A 26388-nucleotide genomic window follows, 5' to 3' on the forward strand; every position below is an offset into this window, starting at 1 on the left:
TCTACCTCTTTAGCTAAACCCAAGGAAAAAAAAGCTCCTGATTTGTAGTATTTAAACATTTTAAATCTACCATTCAGTTAGTGTCACGGAGTCTTCAGAAAGCTGAATTGAGATCGCATGAAGCAAGGTACGGGCCCGTTTTGCCATGCACTCCGTGAATGTGCCAATTAGGACAGTAAAAACAGTAACTCGGTGCTTAAACCATCATTTCTTTCAAGACAGAAATTATTCTGTTTCTACTGCAGCACTGTTGATACGCCACCACTGAGGAAGAAGCTGAATGCTGAATATAAAAGCCTGGCCTTTCTCTCATCTACCAGACACAATAAATAAATAAATAAATAAATAAATAAATAAATAAATAAATAAATAAATAAATAAATGAGGCAAAGAGATTGAGCAACTTACCCTAAATCCATGTGAGAATTACACAGTGGAAGTAATGGAAACTCACTTCTTGAATTCGAGCCCAGGATTTTAACTATAAAATTAACCTTTCATACATTAAGTATTTATTGTGATAGTTTTGACAAACTGGGAAAGGAAGCGGAAAAGATTAGCAAGTTTTCCAAGTAGCTTACTGTCACAGGTTTGTTAATGGGAGTTTGCCACAGGAAGCATGGCAAAGCCCACCTCTACCCAGCAGGTCCAAGTTTTAGCATAGTGGTTCTTGATGCTGTTACTTATTCTGCCCAGTTTTTGTCATTATTGCTCCCCACATAGCATCACCAAGATGAAAGGTGGGCCCCAGGTGAGACAAAACACCACAAGCTTCAGGGGGTAGCTTACGTGTACTAACACGGTAAATTGAAATTCACTCAGCCCCATCCACCAGTTGGACAACACAACCCCTCATGATATCAGTATCCAGAAGACCTCCATAAGAGGTCTCGACTTGTGCTGCAAGTGGGGCCTGGCTGAACAGGGAACTCTTGGAAGTAGGGCAGAGAAAGAAGATACATGACCTCAGGAAGCATGGCATGGCTTCAGAGGGAGAGGACAGAGCTGCAGTCCACATCTGCAGGGAGAAAACGAGAAAGGCCAAAGCTCACCTTGAGTCGACACCGGCCAGTGTGGTGTCAAGACAACAAAAAAGGCTTTTTCAGGTACACCAACAGCAGGAGGAGGTCAAAGGAAAACACAAGACCGATGCTTGAAGCAGATAGTCACCTAACAAGAAAGGGTAAGTATTTTTGGCCTTTTTTTTTGCCTCAGCATTTAACAGTAACAACAGATCTTGGGCTGCCAGGTCCTCGGAGTTGTAGGACCGTGACTGTGGGAACAATGGCTTTCCATCTGTGATCACCGAAACTGTAGGAAGAGTTGTATCAGCTCCATGTTCTTACGTCCACGGGGTGAGATGGGATTCACCCCAGGATGCTGAAGGAGTTTGTGGATGCTACAAGCTGGACCCCTCTCAACAATTCAGCAAAGGTCGTGGGAGCCTGGAGAGGTCTCTGCTGCCTGGAAGCTGGCCAGTGTCATACCCATCCACAAAAAGGGCATGGGAGAGGGCCCAGGGAACTACAGACCTGTTAGTCTAACCCCAGTCCTGAGAAAAGTTATGCAGAAAAGTGTCCGGGGGGGAGATACTGAAAGGCACTTAAAGAACAAAGCTATGACCAGGCACAGTCAACATGGGTTCGCCATGGGAAAGTCCTGCCTGAGCCGCTTGTCTCCTTCTACGATAAGGTCACCCACTCGGTGGGTGAGGGGAAGGCAGGCAGCAGATGTAATCCTTCTGGATTGTAGTGAGGCCTTTAGTCCTGGCCCTCACAGCATCTTTCTGAGCAAGTTGTCCAACTGTGAGCATCTTTGGCAACGAGAGGAGGCCCAGAGGCAACCTCGCTGCTCTCTGCAGCCTCCTGAGGAGGGGAAACGCAGGGGGAGGCGCCGGCCTCCGCTCCTGGGGCCCGATGGCCAGGCACGGGCACGGCACAGAGCTGTGCCAAGGAGTTCAGGCTGGGCATCAGGAAATGTTTCTGTGCCATGAGGGTGCTCACACACTGCAACAGGCTTCCTGGGGAGCTGGGTGCTGCCCCGTGGCCATCAGTGCTCAAGGGGTGTTTGGACAATGCCCTCAGTGATGTGCCCTAACTGCTGGGCAGGCCTGACGTGCTCAGGCAGATGGACTCAATGGTCTCTGAAGGCCCCTTCCAAATGAACTATTCTATTCTAAGAGCAAATAAAATATTTTCCATGTAACAATCAAAAATACATGTGCTTGGAGCACTTAGGAGTTTAAAAGGAAATTACAATTACCTTAAATAAGCATGGTAAGATAGTCAAGCAATCAGGCTTACAAACAAGGCCTCAGCTTTGGGAAAGGCAAAACCTTTATTCCTTCCTAAGTGCTTTCTGCCCTGTAGTGGCACCAACCAGGCCTTGCTGCAAGATGCCAAGAAACACTAATACCAAATTAAAAAAAAGCTTAACACGTGAGAGAATGTAGGAAAGAGTGTAGCCTGAAGCACTGAGGAGTTTTCATGTACAACTCCGAAGACAGCATAAATCTGCTTACTGTGTGTGCCTAACTACTGTGACCTGTTCATGAAAAGAAGCTGGCTGCACTGAAAGCAAAAGGAAATCTCTGGCAGGATGAAATTGCACAATTTCAGCATGTTTCTTTCTCTAACGAAACTTAAGATTTACTGTACTTATCAGATTTTTTTTTGCTACTTCGAACAATGCAGACTTTTCATAGATTCTACTGTAGCTCTCTCTAAAGTAGTTTCAATGCTGCTTTTGTTTTGCCTGCAAACATTGTGGAGTAGTACTGAAGTTTACAATGACGCTGTACATTTGCATACAACTCTGCTGAAAATCCAGCAATCCTGACACAATTTCATTATCAACAACAGAGAAGTGCATTAAGTGCATTTTTAGTAACTACTAGCTTAAAGATCTGTACAAAATACTGAGATCATGTCTGAAGATTAAGTAAAACTAACTTAGAAATCATAAAACAGACAAGATATGTTTTAATCTCTACTTGGGCCTGTCTTACTCTTATCACTGCAGACAGCTTTTAGGAGGAGATCACATCATCACAGGCTGATTAGTACAGTGAAAGATGATCACTCCGGCAATAAATGCACGGAACTGGGAGAAAAGCAATGAGCTGATGCACGGTGTGGAGGGAAGGAAGGGGGCTAACGATAAAAGCTAGAGTGCTTCACTGTTTTTATTTAGATTACTACATCATCTTCCCTTGTTGACCAGGACTCTTTCCTGCAGAGCGCAGAGAGCAGTTCCTGCTTCACGATTTGCTGCATCACCTTGATCTGCCAGAGATCGAACTTCAGAAGACTGTGGTGGAGCAGGTAACAGGGATCTACAAAAGTTGGTCCCTCTCCAGGTGCAGTTCACACCTAAATGATAGATATAACTGCAATGAAATCAATCTTTGCAGGTGAAACTACTTATTTCCTACATGGCTTGTCCCCACTTGTTCTTTTCTTCATTCTTCTGTGGAAGAGGTTTTGCTTACATTACAAATAAGAAGATGGGTTACCTAAACAATTGCCATTTACATGGAATGACTTAACAGTAAAACGAATTTTCACAGAAACAGCAAACCAAAATTGCTCCAACAATCTCCAGTCATCCTGCCTTCTATTTTAATCATAAGCCTCAGATACAAGCAGCTACAGTGCAATACAAAAATATTCTTAGGCATAGTAACAGCTCTCTGTTAGCCAACTGAGTAAAATAAAAATCAACATGTACAGCAGTTAAATAGAAAAGCATGAGAAGTTTGGCCCAGAAAAAGAGTTGATAGAAGAATATCCAAAAGATACCAAAGTTTAAAAAGCCTTTTTAAAACATATCAAAGGCAGAAGTTATATGGACCCAAGAGATGATCAAATTTCAGAACAAGCAATCACAGGCAGTAACGTTAAAGCAACAAGATTCAATGTTCTTCTTGCATTCACGTTCCCTCTAAGGAAGCTCACGCTAGTTCCCATATCAGAACCCCTCTTCACAGGGATTTCAAGCAAGTTCATGACATGAAGTACCAGTAGCAGAGGTCAGAAATCAGAGACAAAACAAACAATAGTGGGTTGGCAGGACAAACAGCCCTTAGATTAGTAAGGAAAAACAATGAAATGTCCAAGATACTGACGGTACTGTGCAAGTTTGTCCCTAAAGTTGCTTCAAATCCAAAGAGTTAAGGCACCTAAAATGTTAAAATGATGCTAACACTCCAGCCAGGAAGGCATGGACAGGACACCTGATGTGTGTACTGGGCAAGTTGCTAAAAAAATATTGTTTTAGCCATAGAACAGAGGTAGTGAACACAAAGATAAATACAATGAGCTGGGGGAGAACCAAACACAGCTTTTGTAGAGAAAAAGTCACATCTCACAAACCCATCGTAACTTCTTTTTCAGGAGTCAACGCACAAGCAGATGACTGAAAGTCAGCAGATGCAGTCTGTGAACTTGCATTTGACAAGATCTAACAACACTGACTTAAAAAAAAAAAAGCAATAACAAAAAAAAGCCTTAAGAACCCTCAAGTAACAGTGGATATGAGAGAAGGTCCTTATGATCCTTCTGAAGAAATTTTTAGAAAATACCACGCAGTGTCCAGGAATAAATGGACATTTGGACATTTCCACAATCAAGAGGACTCTAGAGGAATCCTGATGAGATCTCTGCTTGGGCTTGTGCCATTTGAACCGTATATGATCTAGAACAAGAACAAAGCATGAGATGGCAACAAATGTTAAACAATTATATAGTTGGTAAAGAAAGATATTGCAAACTAAGCAGTTGCTCAGCAGATGAGGAAATAGAAGATGAAATTCAGTGTCAAGCAATTCAAAATGATCCAGTTTCTGTGACTAATGAAGCATCACAAAAGGGTCATCTTGGAATGAAAATAAATATTTCCAAGACAGTATTAATACATTGCTCAGCAGCAGTTCAAGATCTCAAATACAAATCTAGGAATAAGAGGAATAGAAAACAAAAGAAAAACCAGAACAATGCCACCAAGTCTTAGATACCTCGTGCACTTCTGGTTCCAGTGGCTCAAAAATGACAGAGCTCAACTGGAAGCTGTACAGAATAGCAAAGGTGATCAGTGGAATTAAATTGATCACATAACAAGGTAAAACAGAACAGGATTTTACAAGTTTGTAATAGAGACAATTGTGGGAAGATGATAAACCATGGTGGATATGAAGAAAGCTGTTCGGGAATGGCCATTTACTGACTCCTCCTGTACAAGAACTGGAGGCCCGGGAAGCTGTTTCAGTCCAAGAACTAGAGGGCAAAACATGAAACTAGCAGCAAGGAAAAAGCTATCTCCTCTTCCACACACCTCCCTGCTACAGGATGCTTTCAGAGCTAAAAGTTCACATCTCCAAAACATAAGTGAACAGAAACAAACTCTTCCAGGAGGTACTCAGCATAAATTATTTGGGGCTTGGGCAGTGCTGGGCCGTAGAGTGCCAGATACTGGGAACACATCTGCAAACCTCTCTCCTGCGTGCTTTTGCTTTTCTTCAGACATCTGCTTTCAGCCACTGCTGGAAAAAGCCTCCCGGAGCAGGTCCTTCACATTCATCCAGCATAGATATTATCATGCCAACTTTTTTCACCAGCCATAGCTCACGCTGCTGTTCCTGTGTGACGAGTCATCTGTAAAAGCACTTAAGGGCCCAAGAGACTCGGAGAAAACAAGCTACTGCATCCTTAAAATATTAACCTTGGGCCAGCAGGTCAACCCAACATCAAGCACTGCTGTCAAACCACACATTACGTAAATTACTACTATCCTAGATATTTCTAAGGAATCCAGCTACAAAATCAGCTAAGTACAGCTTCTGCTCGTATAAACATTAAACAACTACATCTCATCCCACTAAGCACATGCCCTGACACCCAGCCAGGTCCAACCAAGTCACATCTGCTGGAAGGGACCAAAGACAAAGCATCAGCAAGAAGATTAAGGACTGAACATTAGAAAGTTGTTTTGGACTACTGTTTGTACCTACCTTCGTCATTTTATCTTCTATTGATCATGTCTTAGTTCTTGAGCTTATCTTTCTAAAACCAATGCGAGTTACAGAGCGCAAGGCTGAAGAGACCACATATCCTGTTTTGAATAAATTCACCAATATCTAAGAAGGCCGTGTACAAACTGTTCTTAAAAACAACCCATGACAGAGGGCCTACATTCTCTCTGGGCATCCTAAATGGCTAAGAGAGTAAACAGCTGCAATAAAATGTTCTCTAATTTTCAGATCATCTCCTTTACTGCAGTCTCTCTCTTGCTAAGTGCTAAATCAGACAACAAACACGTAAGTCTCATGGCAGGAAATTGTTGTCTTAGGTATGGATGAAAACTAAAGCATCATTTATCATTTTCATACTTAGATTACAGGATATTGTTTTTGCTTAGCGACTAAAATTTGTTTTGTTTTCAGCCCTTCGCTAGTGATTTGCCACATTTAAATGACTTCAGGAAAAAAGTAGTTATAAAAAATCTGGAATATTTCACATAATACTAACTCTGAAATCTAAGCCACACTCCGTCAATTTTTTTCACTCTCTACTGTGGCAATTCAAGACAGAAATACTAAACTAACCTGCAGGAAAAAAGTCTGGGCTACAACGATACCATAATATTTCAAGTGAATTCCTACAATATGTTATCTGTCATGCTTTCTTCCATAACAAGAGTAGTCAATGTTAATGTGACTTAATGAAGAATCCTGACAACATTATCAAATTTCTGAATTGAAATGACTTGATTACACTCTCCTTGAAGCTATTATTTACATTTTAATAAAGGACTCTCATTACAGTACTTTAATGGCTCAAAAGCAATCAAATAACAGTGAAATAAGTAACCTGAGAGCAAAAAATATTTCATCTAGCTATGTAAACTTGACAAATGCACGTCTGAAAAATAAGCACATGAAGCAAAATTTGAAGAAGAAACTCTTCCTGCTCTGAATGGGGAAAAAAAAAGGACCACACAAAGTTTTAATAAAACTGCAGTTAACCTTGGAAACACTTTTAGAACTGCAAACAACAAAATCCTTGGCCTTCACCTTCCTGCTCCCCACTTCTATCACGTCTCTGAAGTTCTCCAGTTTTGACTAAACTTCTGCAAGAACGTTGCCTTGGGTCTTATCAGTGCTTGAAGTGTCACTGTTTTTCATAAAAAGGGGATAGAATCCAGAAAGTGACATGGCTAGGTAATTTCAGCCTGCACCAGATTTGAACACACTCAGGAATTGTGTTTATTTTAATACCCAAACAACTGGAATATTTAATCAAATTTACTAACTAATTGTTATACAACCCTTTGATCTCTACCAAACACTAATCGGCCAAGAAGAATGTTGTACATGTTATCTCAAAACACTGCTGGGTTTCCAGCACTGAAACTGGAGTAGACTAAACAATTTCATAACGCTTCTTTCCAAAAGATACAACTGGAGTCAGCAAACTAAACAGTCATAAAAATATCTTCTAAAAAATTTACATCACTTATTTACACGGCCCCTTTCCTATAAAGCCATTTTATTTCTCCATAGTGGACATAATTAACTTACCATAATAACACACCTCATTCGGGACTTCTCAAGACAAAGTCACCCTTCTGAAGAAGCTGAGCTGTGCACTTTACAGATTGGGAACACACACACATCAGGCCGCAGTCAGTTTGGGACCTACTATATCATTTTGGTTGAATGTAGACTGTCCTCAACTCCCTTTCCCATGCCTTCTCACTGCAGAGTTGTACCTGCACATCTTGGATCTGTCCGTACAGCTCCACACACCATTGCTCCCTCGCTGAAATCTGCTGCTATGGACTAAACTAGATTAGTTTCTGTGACCCAGTAACTGCGGACAGTATTACTGAGGGGCAGGTGAGGACAAGGACACAGAGGAATCAAACAGCTGAGAAAGGGACTCTGAACTCATCTCAGCTAGATCTTCCATATAGCTCATGACCGGTTGGGGACTGAGAAAAATAACAGGCAGGAAGAAAGCAGCAGGAATGACTGATTTCTTCCCTTCTTTGGCACCTCTTGTGGAAGCTCTGTGATACCAGTTCGCTTGTTCCTCACCTAGCAGCAGCTATGAAAATGCTCACCATTAGAACAGCTCGCTCTGGTCAAAGGTATTGAAGTGTTTAACTAAAACACAGTTCCTCTCTTTAAAAACCTCTCTTTCATTCAAATCGGAAGGGGGCAAGGGTAGAAGAGCCCAAAGAGTTTGGCAGAAAAACCTTGCATTACAGAAACATGACAGAGTAGGAGAGGGATTACATTCAGGGTATTTCTCTTTATTCTGTTTCTGACTTTCTAGAGCAGGCGGCTGCAGGTTATAAAACAAGGTGGCCATTACTTAAGAGGACTCTATAACCATTAAGTACAAATATCCATAAAGGTCTGAGGATGATAAAACATTCAGAATAGGCAGCTACGAGACAGAATTTTGCGAGTGTGAAGCAAAAGCCTCCTAAATATATATTTTAAACCTTCAACCTTCACAGAAGCAAAGTTGCCCTAATATTCTCTTCTTTAAAACATTATTTTATTTTCTTAGCGGTTAGCTTAATGTAAAGTGCTGCTGCAGAGAATATATTGGTATTGTTAAACAGGAGCATCTATCTACAATACAAATGGCAAAACTAGTTTAGGTCCAAGATTTTTCACAATCCCAGGAAAATTCAAGATTATCAAAAGCCCTTCAATGGTAGAATATTAAATAAAATGTTTCCAGAGTTACTACAAACAGACAAACCTGTTTCCCAGAAACTATCCTATTAGCTTTAAAATACGTAAAGAAAATTCAACAATATTTCGTCCTCATCAACTGCTCGCAAATCAAATATCCAGTCTTATCTGCATACAGCCAGCTGGTTTTTAAAATTCTGCTGTAATTGAGGGGAAAAACAATTAAGCAATATTATTAGTCATCTTACCATTGTTCCCTGGTGGTTGTAATGCATCTCCTGTCAAGCTACACCATCCAACTGGGAAAATATCTCGAGAATCACATCTGCACCAATAGTCAAATGCTCCTCTCCAGCCATCAAACGTAACAAAAACTTCATCTCCTTTCACATCTCCGATGGTTGCTGGGCAAATCAAGTATGGGTTCTTTCTATCTATAGCTTCAAGTTTCATTCCAACTTTAAAGCAGTTTGTCACAGGTTTTGGTGGTTCCTACAAAAGCAAGATAGGTAGAATATTTGCGTTTGTATGACCCTTTAAAAATAATAATAATAATAATAAAAAAAAACAATAACAGGAAACCTATTTTTCTTCAACATTTTTATTTCTTATACTCACTACTCTCAAGAAGTTATAACAGACATTCGAAAAAACTTACTGATGCTGAAAACTTGCATTTGCTTATAAAAATCTAGATTCTATTCCCACAAACACGGTTGGGATAATTAGCAAAATTCCCCATGGCAGCCAGGCTGTGCTGGAAGTATTTACATAAGCAATGGGTTGCACCCAATACATTATGCCTCGGCAGCAAGACAGCAAAGACACCACGATGAAATCATTACATGCTAATAAGGAAGAGGAGGTTTGCAGGGAATGGGAATTTCTGGGGACTGATAACTGTCTGGTAAAAGCTTCACCTCTCAATTAGCCCATGAAAAATTCATTAGTACTGGATGTTATTTATAGGCCTCTGGTAACTAAGCCTGCCTTAGACCAATTCCAAATGGACAAAAGAGAACCAGACATAAAGTCAACGTGACCAGCAGAAGCGTACCCTCACTGCCGAGCTTGTGACCCAAGGGAACCCAAATGACCACCTCAGCCTCAGGAACCTCATTCCCCAAAAATGATCTCAGACATACTGATAGGCCAGCACAGGAAGTATGATTCATCACAGCCCCGAAAATTACAATAAGTTAACATGTAAGCAATGTGGCTGCAGGCCTGAAACCAAGTCCTTGATTTACTGACATACTTCTGAATGTCGTTCTCAGTATCAGAAATGAAGACATCCAATGTGACAGCATCACAACAAAACCACATTAATATTACTATTGTTTTCATAAATTGTTTTTCATGTTTCACAGTAGTTTACCCAAGTCATGTTCAAAAACAAGCAGCTTTTTCTACCATCAACTAGTTTCTGATTACATTTTAAATGATGAGTAATGTGCCCAGTGAAAACACTTAACAAAACCTTTCAAAGCACTACTTTTCTCTGATGGTTCTTGCTCTCCACTAAAATTTTTTTTTTTACTCCTGTGCACAATGACTACGTGAACGTGATGCTGTTAAGAAGTGTGAGGCGATGCATCATATCTTAAATCCAGGACACAGAAAATGAACTAATGCAATTTTTCTGAACAATACAACATACTTTAGAAGTCTCAACTCAGGAAAAGAGATGCCATCCAACGGGCAGATCGCTTCCTGTCTGGTTTTGTACCTTGACAATCCACTTCAAAGTAGTTTTATATAATATTCTGGCCTTCCTGTGCTGCAGACAACAGGCACTATATTGGCATCCTCACTAAAAAAATGCAATCATGGACCAATTGATGGAAACTCATTTAGTAGCGGCTCTTTTCCTCTTACCTTCTTGAAGAACGCTGCGGGTGCCATTTCAGCTCCATTTAGAGTTCTTAAGAGAAACATCGGCCACGAAGATGCATTCATCTGGAATCCTAAGTAACAAATAAATTACTCGTATACAATATCCCTACCATCAGTTTGTAAGATATAACGGGAAGAAAATGATATAAAATTGGCTTTACTAATGCCTAATTCCCTGTGTTTTGCACATGGCCAAAATAAAAGTGATCAAGAAGGAACAGACAGGGCAGGTGCTGGTGCAGAAAGCTGTGCAGTACACTGCCATTTTCAGCACTTGCTAATTTGTGACTTTACAATTAAGTGTGTAAGACCTACCAACATGCATGTTCTAGCACAGGAGATTACCAGGTCATCCCACATAGCCCCTGGCTCAGTGGAACCTCCCTGGTACAGAAATGTACCGAGCTGACTTTTCAGGGCCACTTCTCAATCTCAACTTCCTCAGCCCCAGCTTCCCTCATTTATCAAAGAGCGACCCTCTAATTTTTGAAGCTGTTTTAATTCTTTCACCAGACCACAGACGAGAAAAAGACCAACTGGTTTCTCCTCTTCCCGCCCCCAAAATAAATAAATAGAAATTCTTCAACAAAGAGCACACAACAGAGAAGAACAAACATATAATGACTTTAATAAAAGCATGTATCGTATTGAGAAACAAACTGGAAGATATTTCTACTTCAACATCCTTCATTAAACAAGTGAATAAAAAGCACAAACAGTAATCGAATTTGTTCAGCTGAACTACCTTATTCAAGGAGAACAAAGGTTTAGCTGAAAACACTCTCGTTTCTGAGAACCTTCCCTCAGAATCTACTCTCTGGTTAAAGAAACAAAATGAAAAATATCCCCTTTGCTTTCTGTGTTTTCCAAATGAATGCTTCAAAGTAATGAGTAAGGTAACAAACGCAGTGGGCATTTTTTCTACATCTTTAGTATCCTGTGTATCTGGCAGATTTTTATAGGAAAACTGATGTAATAGTGAGAATTGGACATTTCTCCACAAAGCAAACATTACCAAAACCTGCCAGGAACTGATGAGCTTCCTCACAACCGAACCTTGAAGATTCTGTTGAAAAAAAAATGTCCCTAGAAAGGTGGAATGGATTTGCAATTCTTCATCAGTTAAATCATTACATCATCTAAAGTTGGACTGCATGGATCATATGGTTTAGCAGTCCTTGAACTTGCAGCTTCAAGCTATTTTCAGTTGGATAAAAAGTTTACGTGTTGGAACTACCTATGCAACACCCAAATTAACACAAAGCTCACACCTGAGGAATGGCCTCATAATTTGAGGACTGCTGAGCTGATCATCACTCCTGGTTTGACACCAGAGTCTTTATGCAATCTAAACACATGTGATTACTGAAATGCAATATTCCTAACCAGCTAGCAGAGACAGGATACATACACAAAGACAGAGGAATGACAACTAAACAACAGTTTCAATTAGCTTCACTTGTCCTGTAAGTTGTCCTGGTAAAAACCATACAAAATGTTATCTTCACCGTAATTTGTTGAGAACATTAAGCTCTCAAAACCATAAAAGCTCCCCTTTGAAAACCAGAAGCTGGAACAAGACCACTTTTCCTACACTAATCATTTTCTCAAAAACCTTAGGTAACACGTATAATTAAACCAATGTAAAAATCAGGTAGGAGGGGCTATTTTAACTTGTGATTATGAGATAACCAGAGCATTAGTATCCAGAAGGTTCCCTACTACTCAGGGAAAAAAAAATAATAAAAAAAAAATCGGTTGCTTAAATGTCTAACAGGAGGTAATTATACACCCAATTAGCTCCCAGCTTTGCCCAGGAACAGGATGCTGTAAAGCTGCCAAGAAAGCTTTTTCAAAAATTTATCTAGGTATGCCAGAATGCTTGATTGCTGGAATTCAGCCTATCTCTAAAAAAAATCTAAGACAGGAGGGACAAAATAATGGCACTTGCATTCTTTGCTGAATAACAGCAATTGTTCTGAAGGCAGGTAAGCTTCTGTTTCTAGATGCAGGGAAACATCTGCTTGTTTGGTGCTGCGCTACAAGCAGCCTGACCGAACAGGAGTAAGAAAGAGTATCCAGAGAACGGCATCAGTCCTTCTGCTTATGGTCACGGAAAGTGTCTCTTTGTAATGGATCGACTGTCCCCATTATACATAACCCAGAGTTGTGTTATTCATCAGGCTAGTTTAGAAACACGTTTAAAAAAAGCACTGTGATCCTGGGCTAAAGCCATAATTTTAATGCCATGCATACACGTAAGAACAGACGTACTCTTCTCTATTATGACCCTCCTTCATACTGGTATGACTGTACTCATTCTACAAGGTTGTACCAAGCACTTCAGAGAGGCTACACTGAGTTACTTCTCAAAAAAAATAATTCAGAATATTCCCCTCCAATCTCAAAATTTTCCAGTGTTTCCATTCAAAATCTCTACATCCATATGAAAGCAGGAAAAAATAAACCCTTTTGGGTTCAGACTCTATCTCAACTAATACTTTTGCAGACTGGCACCCAAGCTGCACTGCTTTCTTGTGTTTCTAAAGCAGCACAACAGCACAAAAATCTACATGAAGCATCTTAATGGTTACGTGAACTGCTGCTGTATCTGTTTGCCTGTTTAGAAGCAAATCAAGTTTCACACTGTAATGAAATTACACCTTTCGCTTCACCTTTCTAGCAGAAGATCCAAAAGCTGTTAACAAGTACGGTTGGCTGGTTTCTTGAGAGGCCACTAAGAGGAAGCATACCAGTCTTCTTCACTGCACCTCTGCCTTGCCACATGTCACAGTTAGAAGACACCAAAGCCAGAACCGTAAGACAGGAAGACAACAATAAGCAATTCTTGGCTACAGTTCATTTTTCACATTAAGAACATTATTTATTGCATCTTTTAAACATTACAAGAAATAGCAGGATAAAAGAAGTGTTACTGTTGTGTTTTGGTTTGGTTTGGTGGGGAGAAAATTAAAGTAAATGTTGGCTATTATTTTTCCATCTTTCCAGAAGCTGAACTATTTTCAGACCAACATGAAAAATCAGTTTCTTTAAAGATTTCCACACCTAGAAGTTTTAGATATAACAAGCATGGTACAAGAATGTAGGTCTAGATATACTGATTAATCACAGCAGACAAAAATGATATCACAATTACATGACCCACATTAATTAATCAGTTAACTTTGAGTATTTGTTTTATAGCAAAGAATTCCTTTGTACAGTTCCACATTTAATAAACTTTCACAGTAAGCTTTGACTAAGCCCAAGCACCATTTCTCAGTTTGGGGAGACATGCCATGGGCCATACTGCTCATGGAAGGCAAGAAATCCTGCAGACTCCTTCTATGCCCAGGATAGCTGCATCCTGTGCATTGAGGTTTGTCATGCTCACAAACTCCTCATGGCAAACTGATCCAACCCACATCTGTCAATTTGAGTAGCTGAGAATTGCATGCAGTAAAGCTTGCAGCTTGCTAGAGCTCTGGAGTGCCTTTTTCCTGCCTCTGAGCAGAATGCTGCTTTAACCAACCCAGTGCCACCTTTCCCAGATCACAATTTGCTCAGAGTGCCTGAGAAAACATTCCAGTTGTCCTGAACTGTATGCACCTTCTGCAGCCCAGCTGAGCCTTTCACACTCTGGTTAACAGGGAGCGCCTTCTAGTGGGCCACTCTGGTTTCCTGAAGAGGAAAACAGGAGTCGGCCTGCTCCAGCACTCTCAGTTCTTAAGAAGGTCTACTAAAAGGAGCACGGACAGCACCTAGGATGAAAATGTTACCTACTCAGGAGGTAGGGTGTGTGCCAGGGGAACATTTTTAGAATGGACACATGACTGTGTCTCACTATTACAAATGCTGTCAGACACTACCATCTAACACTGAGGACCTCCACTAAAAACAAAAAGCAAACAAACAAACAAGAAGACACACAGCAATTATGCTGCTCATTCTTACGTCAAAAGAATCCAAAAAGAAGAAGAAAACCCCACATTTCACTTACCCTGAATTAGTTTGCTCACCTCTCCTTTCCAGTTAAATAACGGTTTGATGAAATGTTCGTACCACTGAATTTGCCAAGCCAAAAAGGTAAAATCAACTACACAAAAGCATTACTCCATACATGTGTGTTCAAAAGCTCTGTTTCTTACCCAGTGGAGGCTGGAGCATGCCCCCTTTCTTCTCACAGGTGCCAATGGGCTGTATGTCCGACGAATCCACAAGCCTCCAGAAATCATTTTTGTTGTCACTTCCATCAAGCCGCAACCTTAGCCTGGCACCAGTGATTCCAATGACCGTGGCTATACAGACCGAGGTAACGTTGCGAGGATCGTGGGCTTCCAGCTTCATGCCGACTTTGAAATCGTTCGTAGGTGGACTTCTGGACTACAGTAAGAGACAAAAGACCTTTTCTTATTTTCTTTAGCGTTGCTAAATTTACAAGCTAGGTCACTATACAGCTTTTGTTCACCCAAACATAACAAATAACTGCTAAATATCAAGAAGCTTTTCAACTTGCAGCGTTTAGCAGCAGATCAGAGAAGAAGCGTGGATAACCTCCCACCAGCACCATCTCAGACACTTGATGTTTCTGCTTCATAAACATGACTGCCTGCTAAAAAGATCAGCACTGCCAGGAAGGGTAACAAGGGAATCCTGACAAAAACAGGAATACAAAGATGGGGGATTAATACTTGCAGTGAATGGAAAGCAAGGACCTCAAGAAACATGACAATCAACAAAACCAAACAAACAAGAATAAATATTTCTTTTGAACTGAAAGGTAGTAATTCTCATTTTACTAATGTTTTGGAAATTCAAACAAAATTTGAACCCTACAGCACTAGGCACTAAAAAAAGCTTAAGTCATGAAAAAGGTTCTGCATCAAAAAAAAGCTTATAATGCAAAGAAAGAAGAAAAAGGAATTAATGTTAACTGCAGTTTACAGAAGAAGGAAACAGACAGTCCTAAAGACACACAGGACTTCTGTGCTGAGATATGAACTGCAGCTTGTGCTGATTCACAGAGAACTGAATACATTCATACAAACACACAATGAAATGCCAATTTAATTAGCAGCCATGAGATTTTTGGAAAAAGATAATGGCACGGGGAAAAGAAATGTGATGAATGCAACTTGGTCTTTGAGCTGATCTTTATGTCACAGCTAAAGGTTAAAAAGAGAAGGAGAGTATTTTTTTTACTGAGCTGTTACCAGGAAAAGAGAAAAGCTCACGGAAAAATACAGTGCTGCCAGAGACTGACTGGATGTCAGTCTGCTTGCTTGCCTACTGGAGTAATGTAGGCAATAAGCTCATCTAATCATGATCAAAAATTTGTATCAGCGCTAACTGGGATTGAATGATTCACCTAGTCATGTCGAAAGATTACTCCAAATCTCACTGGTCTCTTTAGCCATCTCTTCCCTTCCAGCCTGAACTTGCTCGTGGTAACTTTATCCAATATTATATCTTACCTTAAATTCTCTCTGCATCTTTGAACCTAATAACAAAATCTACAGTGTATTTCCAGAGGGCAACCTGATCATTTCGCAGTAATGTTTCATCAAGTTAAGCAAGCCAAGCACTGAGGTTTGTTGTAGGAGGTGATGACTTCTACTCTCTCATCCTGGAAGACCTTTTCTGCACCTCCTCCAGGAGGAAGCTGCTCCTGGACACAGACACCAAGAACCACAGGCAGCCTTCCACGTGCCATTTTAACCCAGTAACTACCCAATACAGACTCACACAACCCAAATCCCAACACAGGAGGCAGGTAGCAGGACCACAAACACGGGCATTCACACTCACCAGATCTCCGTGCCCCTTCCCCTGCCCATCTGGCCAGGTCAGGTAGGGTTGGGATCCCCAGTAGGCACACAGGGTGCACCTGTATGCCTGGGCTGAAGAAGCTTGCTACCTGAACAAATGTTAGCAATATTTTGTCTCCACCACATTCAATTTTTTAAAGCATATCTTGCTCTACCTTCACCATGCTGTGCAGGTGCAGTGTTTCAAACAGACCCTGATGAACAGGAGGAGCCCTGGAGGAGCCAGAGCCCCCCCCCAAAAAAAACACACACCCAAAGACAAGCAATATTCAGTGAGAGTTGAGGGTAGCATCTGCCAGTGCTGCATTTAGCCAGCAGGCTGTCTGAAAGGGGAGCCTGAGCATATTAAATTTAAAGGGCAATTCAATTTCAGGATATTGCTTGTCAAGCTGTTTCTTTCTACAACCATGAAAGGCAACTGAGATTGAAAATTTAGGGACTTGGTTTATTTGTAGGAAAGGTGAGCTTGTTTAAATAGTAACAACTCAAGGCACTGTACTAAAAAGGTGACTCCTCCATGGCAGTTCCTTGCAGCAAAATAATAAAACCTGCTAGATTAAGAGCCTTGATTTAACCTCTGTTCAAACCACAAGGAGCTTTTATGTTTTAAATTTTCAGCTGCTTGAAAAGAAGTTGCAGGGTGAGAGAAAGGGATGTGGAATGCTTCAAAATTGTAGGTAGTAATTAAAAACAACCAAGAGCAACAGATAAAATACATGCTGAATTAAGATAAAGGCTCTAATCAATTCCCATTAGCTGTCTATGCCTGTATCTTAATTTATGGTAGAGACTTTAATCTACTGCTCCCCAGGTCGTTTTTAATTACTACAAAATTTGAACTTTGTAAAATTCCCACAAGTCAGTTTTTGGATATAATTGTCAAATTAAACTTCTCTCCGCTTGCTTTTTGGCTGGCCGGAACAGCGTCTTTCTTTCATTACACAGAGTGAAAATGACATGTACAATTCATGGGTAACCCAATAAAAGTCAAATTAGTCCTACACAAAGCTCAAGCGCTTTAGTTTCTAAAATATGCAAACATTAATTAGTGAGAGGAACTAGCACTGCGATAATTAACATTGCGTATCACTTTCTACTTAAAGGTCAACCTCTAGAAGAAACAGCAAGTCTGCATATGTAAATTGTTTTGAAATTTGCTAAGCACAGACATTAAAGCTCTTCTTCCCAACCCACACACTGCTTAAGCAATCCAAGTCACTCAGATTTATGTATCTCAGTTAGTGCACATTACTTAAACACCTTTATTTAAGATGTTATTCAGTTCAGTTCAGACCTCTTGAGCATTAGTAGCAAAGAGAAAGATGCAAGAAAGACACACAAAAAGGCTCCTGAATTGTTTTCTGCCATAGCTATGCATCTCAAGAGCATCTGCTCTGGTCATCATGGCCCATGGTCTGTGAACATGGCACTGCTGCTCTCTGCCTCTACCCAGGCAGGGTTTGGGGTCTCTGCCCTTAGCTGGTATCCACTATGAAAACTACGTACTGTAGAATTAATTTCTGAAGATAACAAATTTTAGGTGCTCCAGGCAAAAAGAGCTAGGGACATTGCTATTTTTTAGCCCTCTCTCACTGAAGCAGCATGAGAAGGGCATTTATCCGCATCTCCTGAAGAGAAAGCTGGGATTCAAGATCTAGTATGAGGAAACACTACCACCTGCTCTCCCCTCTCCCTGTTCTCTGTTCCTCCAAGCAACTTCACATACGCTGTGTGATGCTCCTCTCCTCCTTGGATTATCCATTCATGTTGCTTTTTGTTTGGTCCCCACTGGGGGCCAGTTATCACAGACTGCCAGTGAACCCTAGAAGATATGTTTCTGAACAGATCCAGTCCAGCAAACCACACATGCCCAGCTTGTCACACCTGGTACAGTTCTCCCAACCTGAACTACCCGATCCCTCAGCATCCATCTGCCCAGTACCGTGAAGGCATACACACTGAAACTCTTCCTACATAATTCTATGCAGCCAGCTCAGACACTCCTCAACTTGGGAGCAGACTGGACCACAGCTCCCCCTGCAGAGAGAAAAATCCCTGCAGAGATGACAGTCTCCAGAGGGCTAAACAGCTGAAGGTCATTAGCTGGAGTGGGTTTACATGGTGAGGTTCTGGTTGTGGGGGCTGCAGGGTGGCTTCTGTGAGAAGAGCCCAGCAGCTGCCTCATGATAGATAAGGGCCAGCTCCAAACGGATCTTCCTCTGCCCACAGCCAAAAGCCAGTACGTTATACCTCTGGGAGAGCAAATTTAAGAAAGGGGAAAAAAACTGCTGGGCAATGGCTGCTGGGAGAGCGAGGAGTGAGAAGCAGCCCTGCAGCCCCCAGGTCAGAGCAGCAGGAGGGCAGGAGGTGCTCCAGGCAGGCAGCAGCAGTTCCCCTGTGGCCTGTGGAAAGGCCCCTGGTGGAGCAGGCTGTCCCCCTGCAGCCCATGGATCCCACATGGAGCAGATCTCCACGCTGCAGCCCCCCCGTGGGTGGAGGAGCCCCCGTGGAGCAGGTGGATGTGGCCTGGAGGAGGCTGCGGCCCATGGAGAGCCCCCGCAGGAGCAGGCCCCGGGCCGGAGCTGCAGCCCGTGGAGAGGAGCCCACGCAGGAGCATTTCCCTTTGAGGAGGGGGAGTGAGAGCATGGTTGTGGTGGAGCTCCGCTGCCCAGCTGGGCAAAACCACCACGTTAGCTCACACGAGACGGTAAATTTAAACTGCATCAGCACATAGATACAAAACCATAGGACAAGGGGGGAATGAAACTTGCACTCCTTACAAACTCTTACTGAACAAAGAACAATACTGAATCCTGATAACCTGAGACTGTAGCTAGTGCGTGCATGCACTTCAGTAAGCTTGATCTTTTAAATTCCTACCTTTGATACGTTTAACCTTAGCCACTCTCCGTATTTTACCTAGCAGAAGTACCACTTCAGCAACTGTAACTACACTAAGTTCAGGGACAAATAGTTTTCTTCATTATAAATCTAGTATTTCCTTTGTATTCTGTCACAGAATCACAGAATGGTTTGGGTTGGAAGGGACCTTAAAAATCACCCGTGTCCAACCCCCTGCCATGGGCAGGGACACCTCCCACCAGCCCAGGCTGCCCAAAGCCCCACCCAGCCTGGCCTTGAGCACCTCCAGGGATGGGGCACCCACAGCTTCTCTGGGCAGCCTGTGCCAGTGCCTCACCACCCTCTGAGTAAAGAATTTCTCCCTTATATCCAATCTAAATCTATCCACTTTCTGTTAAGGAACACTGCCACTTCTCCTGTCACTACAGGCCCTAGTAAAAAGTCTTTCCCCTTGTTTTTTTTTTTTGTTTGTTTGTTTTTGTTATGTATTTTTAAACTCCAGTATCTATTACACCCTGCTCTGAAAGAGCCCAAATGCAACATATTTGAGAGATCCAGAAAAGAAGCAGTGAATAAGTTCTCCTGCACATGCAAACATGTATTTTGTACATCTTGTAGCTTTTCAGAATTGAAAGGACTCTTACAGAAATGGGGCTGGAGAAAGACTCCTCTGATTATCAGCCAAATTTTAATTCTCACAGTAAACCTCCAAGATTACTGGAAAAAATAGAAGATACTTCTGAACTCTGATAAGCCTATCTGTTTTCATTAACTAGTCTTCTTTTGAAGAAAAAGAGTCCAAAGCTACAACTTTAATGAAACCCTCAAAGTTTGGCTTAAGGCAGAAACCAAGAACGGAAAATCTCAGCCTCTGGCTTCTGCCAAAACTGTAAGCTACTGATAAACAGAGATCAAAAGAAGTCAAACAGAAAGTTTGCAAGCAGTCCGAACATAAAAGTTGCTTCATCGTCACCCTGTAACATGGAAGCACACACACATACGCTTGCAAAGTATTTGGCATACCTGTCTGAAGCAATGCAGAGGGGCAGCTACTGATTCAGTCTCTTTCAGATAGTCATCCCAATTAAACTGCTCTGGAAGACAGAAGATAAAAAAGATCATACAGACAGTTTTAAAGGGAACACAAATTAAGAGAGGTTGGGGAAAGAGAGGGAAAAAAAAAAAAGAAAAACATCCTACTATCTCACAGAATACATTTTTTTCCAAGAAGAGGATTACAATAAAACGTAAACTCCATCTTTGCAAAATACACAACCCTTGAAATAGCTTTCTGTAAATCCATCAGCAGAAATCACACAATTGGCAGATACCAATATAAACTTCCCACGAGTTCTTCGTTTTGTGGTCCACACACAAAGACACGAGTTGGGATATCTAGACTTAATTCTCTGCACAAAGACCTCCCAAGCATCCCTGGACAAATCCCACCAGTGGTTCCACACCTCAGTGCCCCTAACAAGTGCATGGGAACAGCAGCACTGGTATAACAACTTTAGAGGAGTGCTGAAATAATACATGGAAAAAAAAAAACACAGATGTTTTGTGTCTGATGAAGCATATGTTGAGAACCACTATCCCCAGTCCAATAGATCAAAAGGATTAGCTTGGCCTTCCAACTGCATCTTTCTGTCTTTTCCTCTGAAGTCACATAAAGGTCTGCCTTTTTAAGGTAAATACTATTGTAATGTTCAGCAACAGAATCATTTTTTCCAGCGTTAATATTGGCATTGCTTATGTACACAGCTGAGTGTATCCTGCATTTGATTTAATCAGCGTTACCATTTTTTGAACAAATGGAACAGTACGAAGCACTAACGCCACAGATATAAGCAAGCAGTAAATCAATATAAAGCACAAGAGAAAAACTACCATGCCACATTTTTTGTCCTTAAATCACCTAGGTGAGCTTGTTTGTTTATTTTTCTTGTTCAGGCAGCTGGCATCTTCCTGATGTTCTTGAAGAGCACATCATCACCTAACCCACCCCAAAATAGTGCAACGATGCCACCCAGTGGCTCCAAGCAGCAGTCACTTCACAGAGCATAATCCGTAGCAGCAATGGAGAAACTGCATCGTGGTTATCAGTAAAAACACTACCGGGCACAGCTAAACACATCCCTGCAGTTTTCAGAAGCAAAGAAAAATCAGAAAATGTCAGTGTTTTCCTGCACATTGCTTCTCTGAAGGATGTCTGTCGGTTTGAACCTAGTGTTTGCCTGCATTAGTACAGCACTTAGTGAGGCACTTATATGGGGCTTCAAGCAGAAGAGAAACACCCCTCTGGGCTGCTCAGATCCTCATTTTTTGTCACAGCAGATTCAAAAGGGTATTAATGATCTGCCTGTGACACCACAGAGGGCATGCAGTTGCTAACTATATAACAAGACAGTAACATTTCAAGAGCTGTTAATTTGGCAGACTGGACTGTCTACAGGCTGCTAACAACGACATTTCGGTAGGACACTTCAAGAGGAGAAACCCTATTCACCCCCTCTGAAAACATTACATCCATACATCTGCATTTCCCAAACGACCTTAGTTGTTATAACAGGACTTGAAATCCTAGGTATTAGAACCATTTTCATCAAGCACAAATGATCTGAAGCTTACATTAGAACCACTCCACTTCTGAAGATAACTGTAGTAAATTAAAGGTCTCAGAAATGCCTGTAATTATCATTTAATTACTGCAATCATAGAAAAGGGAAATGAAAGTATGTTGGTAGCATATAAGATGCATGTCTAGGAAGACAACCACATTGTTAAAAATAATCTACCAAAAAAGCTTCCTTGTATCCAACATGCACAGGTAAAGAAACAGTTATTTTCTACATCTTCCTAACTCTAAAGCCCCTGAAAACATACAACTTCTGACAAATGAAGAAAAATCAAGAAAACGAGCTCCTGCTAAATGATTTAACATGCATTCTATTCTCCTTCCCACTCAAACCTGCAGGCTGAATTAAACAGCACAAGAAAAACCTATTATGCAACAAGCCCAACTCCACCAACCCAGCAGCAAAGAGAAAATTGAAAAAAGGAGTTTTTATGCTGAAGAACAAGTAAGCATATAGTAGGAACAGGGAAAACAAAGCAAACAAAAAAAAATCACAGAAGGTAATTAGGACACTTGGTTAAAAAAAAAAAAAAGTCTGTAGCCAGCCCAGGAATGCAATTCTGAAACAGTGACACAAAAAAAAAAAATGAGCGTGGCCCAACAGCCAGACTAATTAAAAAGCAATAACAAAAAATGGATGAAATAAGTTTATGCCATTGTTGCTCACAATAGCATAGACTTACAGTCAATGCCCCACACACCAATGGCACTTGCTGTTCTTTCCAAACCTGCCTCTTTTTGACCAGCTCTGCCCATCACACAATAACTTTGTCTAGAAGGGACCCCACGAGGCCGCTAGTTCGGCTGCTCAAAGCAGGTCCCACCACAGCAAGGCTACTGAGTTTCGAGGATCTCTGTGGGTAACCTCTAAACCCCAATTTCTGGGTTTCATCACCTTCTACGTGAAGATTTTCTTTCCTCATATGACTCAGGAACACCTCACATCCCAACAAGCAAGGCCAAGACATCCTTCCCCTGCACCTTGGAGACGCATCCATCTTGGTCTTCTCCACAGCCACCTGTCAGGAAATTCGAGACAGCAAGATCATCTCCCACAAGCTGCTGCTTCTTCCAGCCAAGGAAATCAGTCTTCTGGTGTTGTTATCCATTTTCTGCTTACATCTCACAACCTTCTTGCTTGTGGTGGCCTGCCAGCTGACTTGCTCTGGTACATCACTGTCATCTCCATGCTGGGGAGCTCAAAACTGAGCACAGTACTCCAGACACAGTATCACAAACACCAAGAAGAAAGGACAAACCCCTTCTCTCAGCCCGCTGCCTACGTCTTTGCTGATTTGACCAGGGGTGCAGTTGACGTTCGTCACCACAAGAGCACACTGCTGCCTCACAGGCCCTTTTGGCAGAGCTCCTTTTGAGGCAGCCCGCCGCTGGCCTGCCTGGCCTCAGCAGGCCCCAGGTGCAGGTGTCTTCCCCTGAGATGTACAGGGCTCCCACCAGCCCGACCTATAGTTCCCCAAATACTCCCATCTTGACCACAGGCATGTGTTTTGCCTTTCTCCAGTCATCATCAGACTTCCCCAGACACCAAAATGATAGGGAAGCCCCAAATCCGACAGCTCCCACAGGCACCCCATCTGGTCCCATGGACAAGTGGACGTCCAGTTTGCTGGAGTGCTCCCTAACTCCATTGTCCTCTTCCACACACAATGCTTCAGTTTAGTTCCAATCCAAGTTTTACAAATTTTAAACTGAAAATTTAAACTACGATTCAAGTGTAGCTTGTAAATATGTAGAGTCTAAGGTTCTGGTTTATTGTTGTTTAGTACAGTATTACCACAGTCTAAGTTCTGTTTGTACAGATGGAGCACCTCGTGCCTTCTCATCTCATCCCAAGGATCCTTTAGCACACACCTAAAACTTCTGACACGGAGATTTCTCTTTTCTAGTCTTCATCCTACCACCCCTCTTTGCCAAAGACGATGTTTCCTTTTAATTTTTGTTTACACACTCCTGCAAACACAGTAGGTAACATATAAGGTATTTCATATCCTCCTTTTATTCCTTGTTACCTTCCACACGTTGGGATCATTCAGCTAGAATTTTTCTACTCCTGCCTTTCCCTACCTACTTTATTTTTTTTTTTTCAGCTGCTCTTCTCACACTTCTATTTCCCATCCTCTTCAACTTTTCCTATCACGCATCCCCCTGAGCAATCTGGAGACTTGCTGGATTGTAGCCCAAATCACTGTAAAGCAACTTCCTTCAACCAACGACCAAAAGAGGCTCTTTCTTCTTCCTGGCCACCAACAAGCAACAACACAGGACAAAAATTTTCATTTAATCTATTAAAATCAGATACCTTGCACGATATTGAGCAAGTCACTCCTCTCTAGGTGTTTGACAGGGCTGAGTCTGGATCTCATGAGTAAATTCAGTGCTCAGAAAGCTGATGAACAGCTAGCCCCCAGTGGAGGAACACTGACGACAGAGTAAAGCCTGCTTGCTTAGCACTATTCCTACACCAAGCATTTTCCACATGCTGTTCCCTACCGCAGAAGAAGGCAAGAAGTTTTATAGTGACTCACGAAATACGGTTATCTTAGTCACATGTGAACAGCACTTTGCTGGTGGGGGCTGTCTTATGGGGCTCCATCTGTCATGTCAGACAACCTGATTTTGAAACACAGACATGCTGAGTCCAGTCTGACTGGAGTTACACTGCTATACAGGGGAAACAAGACATGTTTTGAGCCATGCAAAGTGCATTTGTAACAGAGCAGAACACTACCACTGATAGGATCCCAAGAAATGAAAGAAAGAAGTCTGAGAAACGTAACTGCACCAAGCTGTACTAGGGCTGGTGGTAGCAGAGTATCTCATCCGTACGGCATGAAATCATCAAGGCAACCACCCTATTACTGCACTGGTCAGTCAGTACGTTTAATGAATACACAACAGTAACCCACTCCTTGGGTGGTATCCAGGATAACCCCTGAACCAGGCCATTTATTAAGAGTCAGAGGGTATGGAAATGCAAGCTGAGTGAGAGTTTAAGTAACCCAGTGATACTTTATCAAGAGCTAAGGGTTCCCAGAAAGATTTTCCACTTCAGTCAACAGTACTCGTGACAATTCTCGCTGGCCCAAATTCAAGCAACTACCACAAATATATGAGGAGCATATAGGGATGTTGCTGCCCTCTTACTGAACCTCACAACGGTGCAACTGCCCGCAGTCCCACACACATGCTGCCCCATGGCACCTGCTGAGGATACACCAGAAGTTGTCTACATTGAACAAGAAGCTGGATCATTTTCGTCAAGTTTTCTTTATTTTTTTTGTGAAGTTTTCTTTAGTTTGTTATTGATACACAATTGATTTGAAAACGATTTTTAAAATAAAATTAGAATCCAGTTAGCAACACTGAAAAGCCTTTCTTTGGCACCAGCAAATACATTAAGGAAAGTAAAAGGTTACTGCGCTATAAGAGGCATTAAACAGGGAAATACATGATTAGAACAACAGACAGATGAGTAAATGATCTAAAAAGTTAGTGTTTACAGAGAGTTTTTGATTATATGTATAACACGTACTTGTCTTAGCTAATAAAACTATCAGACTCAAGTCAAGCAGTTTCAACCATCATTTGCTACACCAAAACATGCTTTGCTAAGTTAAACAAAAGCAATGGTATGTTTTTAACTACCCATCAGTAATAATCAAAGACATCAGAGGAGGAAAAAAAGCCTCAAGAGACATTGCAATCCAAATGCATACGTTTCCTTTCAGTACACCTTAACTAATAACCTGACAGCTGCAATACCTACCACTGTTTAAAGACGGGTTGTTTGCCTGCTGATTCTTGCCATCTTTCTCTTTTTTAATATTCTTTGAATCTAAAAGAGAAGATTCCATCACATAATAAATGCAATATTCCCATCATAATGATGTCCAGCATAACACAGAATGCTTTCAAACAGTACAGAATGTGTTGTTCCAAAAACTTTCTTTCATCTACTTCAGTGCATAATCAAAAGGTAAATTATATTACAAGTTTAGACACTGTACTATTTTTCTTTCAAAATATATTGCAAAGTACAGCATGAAAAAGCAGAGCTTGATTATATTATATCACATTATCAGAATACATCTAGTTGTAGAAAATGTAGTACTAGCTCCACAAAAAGCATTCCTGCCTTTTTTTTCCAAATAACTATATTCAATCTACACAATTTCAGATCCTCAAAATTGTTGGGTATCTTTTTAGATCTTGTTCAGACCACTGCAAGCTGAGAAACAACAAAATAATAAAACCTAATAGTGTATTTCTGAGCTAAAGATGTAATTCTATATTTCTTTTGTTGAATCCTTGAGTCTATTTGCCTCACTGCGGCAAGGACTGATTGCCCCAAGGCTGATGTGGGGACTTGGGCCTGGAAAGGGTAAAGAAAAGGTCCCAGGGGAGGCTGGTCAGGACCTTTAAAGCCTATTAGTGCT

The 26388-nt window shown here is 41.4% G+C and overlaps 1 protein-coding gene across 5 annotated transcripts in view; it reads right to left on the reverse strand.

Annotated features, from left to right (window-relative positions):
* SCML2 (Scm polycomb group protein like 2) overlaps positions 1–26388 on the reverse strand; it is a 66354-nt gene that overhangs the window by 25411 nt on the left and 14555 nt on the right. For 3 of the 5 annotated variants that reach the window (XM_068683971.1, XM_068683953.1, XM_068683962.1), the window contains exons 3-7: positions 25719–25787; positions 20317–20387; positions 14752–14986; positions 10586–10674; positions 8956–9199 (exon numbers count right to left, since the gene is read on the reverse strand). In XM_068683971.1, the coding sequence (XP_068540072.1) occupies positions 8956–9199; positions 10586–10674; positions 14752–14986; positions 20317–20387; positions 25719–25787 (708 nt within the window). The remainder of the gene's footprint in view (positions 1–8955; positions 9200–10585; positions 10675–14751; positions 14987–20316; positions 20388–25718; positions 25788–26388) is intronic. The other 2 variants (XM_068683980.1, XM_068683990.1) reach the window with 1 other exon arrangement.

Source organism: Anas acuta, chromosome 1 (genome assembly GCF_963932015.1).
Source record: "Anas acuta chromosome 1, bAnaAcu1.1, whole genome shotgun sequence".
Taxonomy (NCBI): Eukaryota; Metazoa; Chordata; class Aves; order Anseriformes; family Anatidae; genus Anas; species Anas acuta.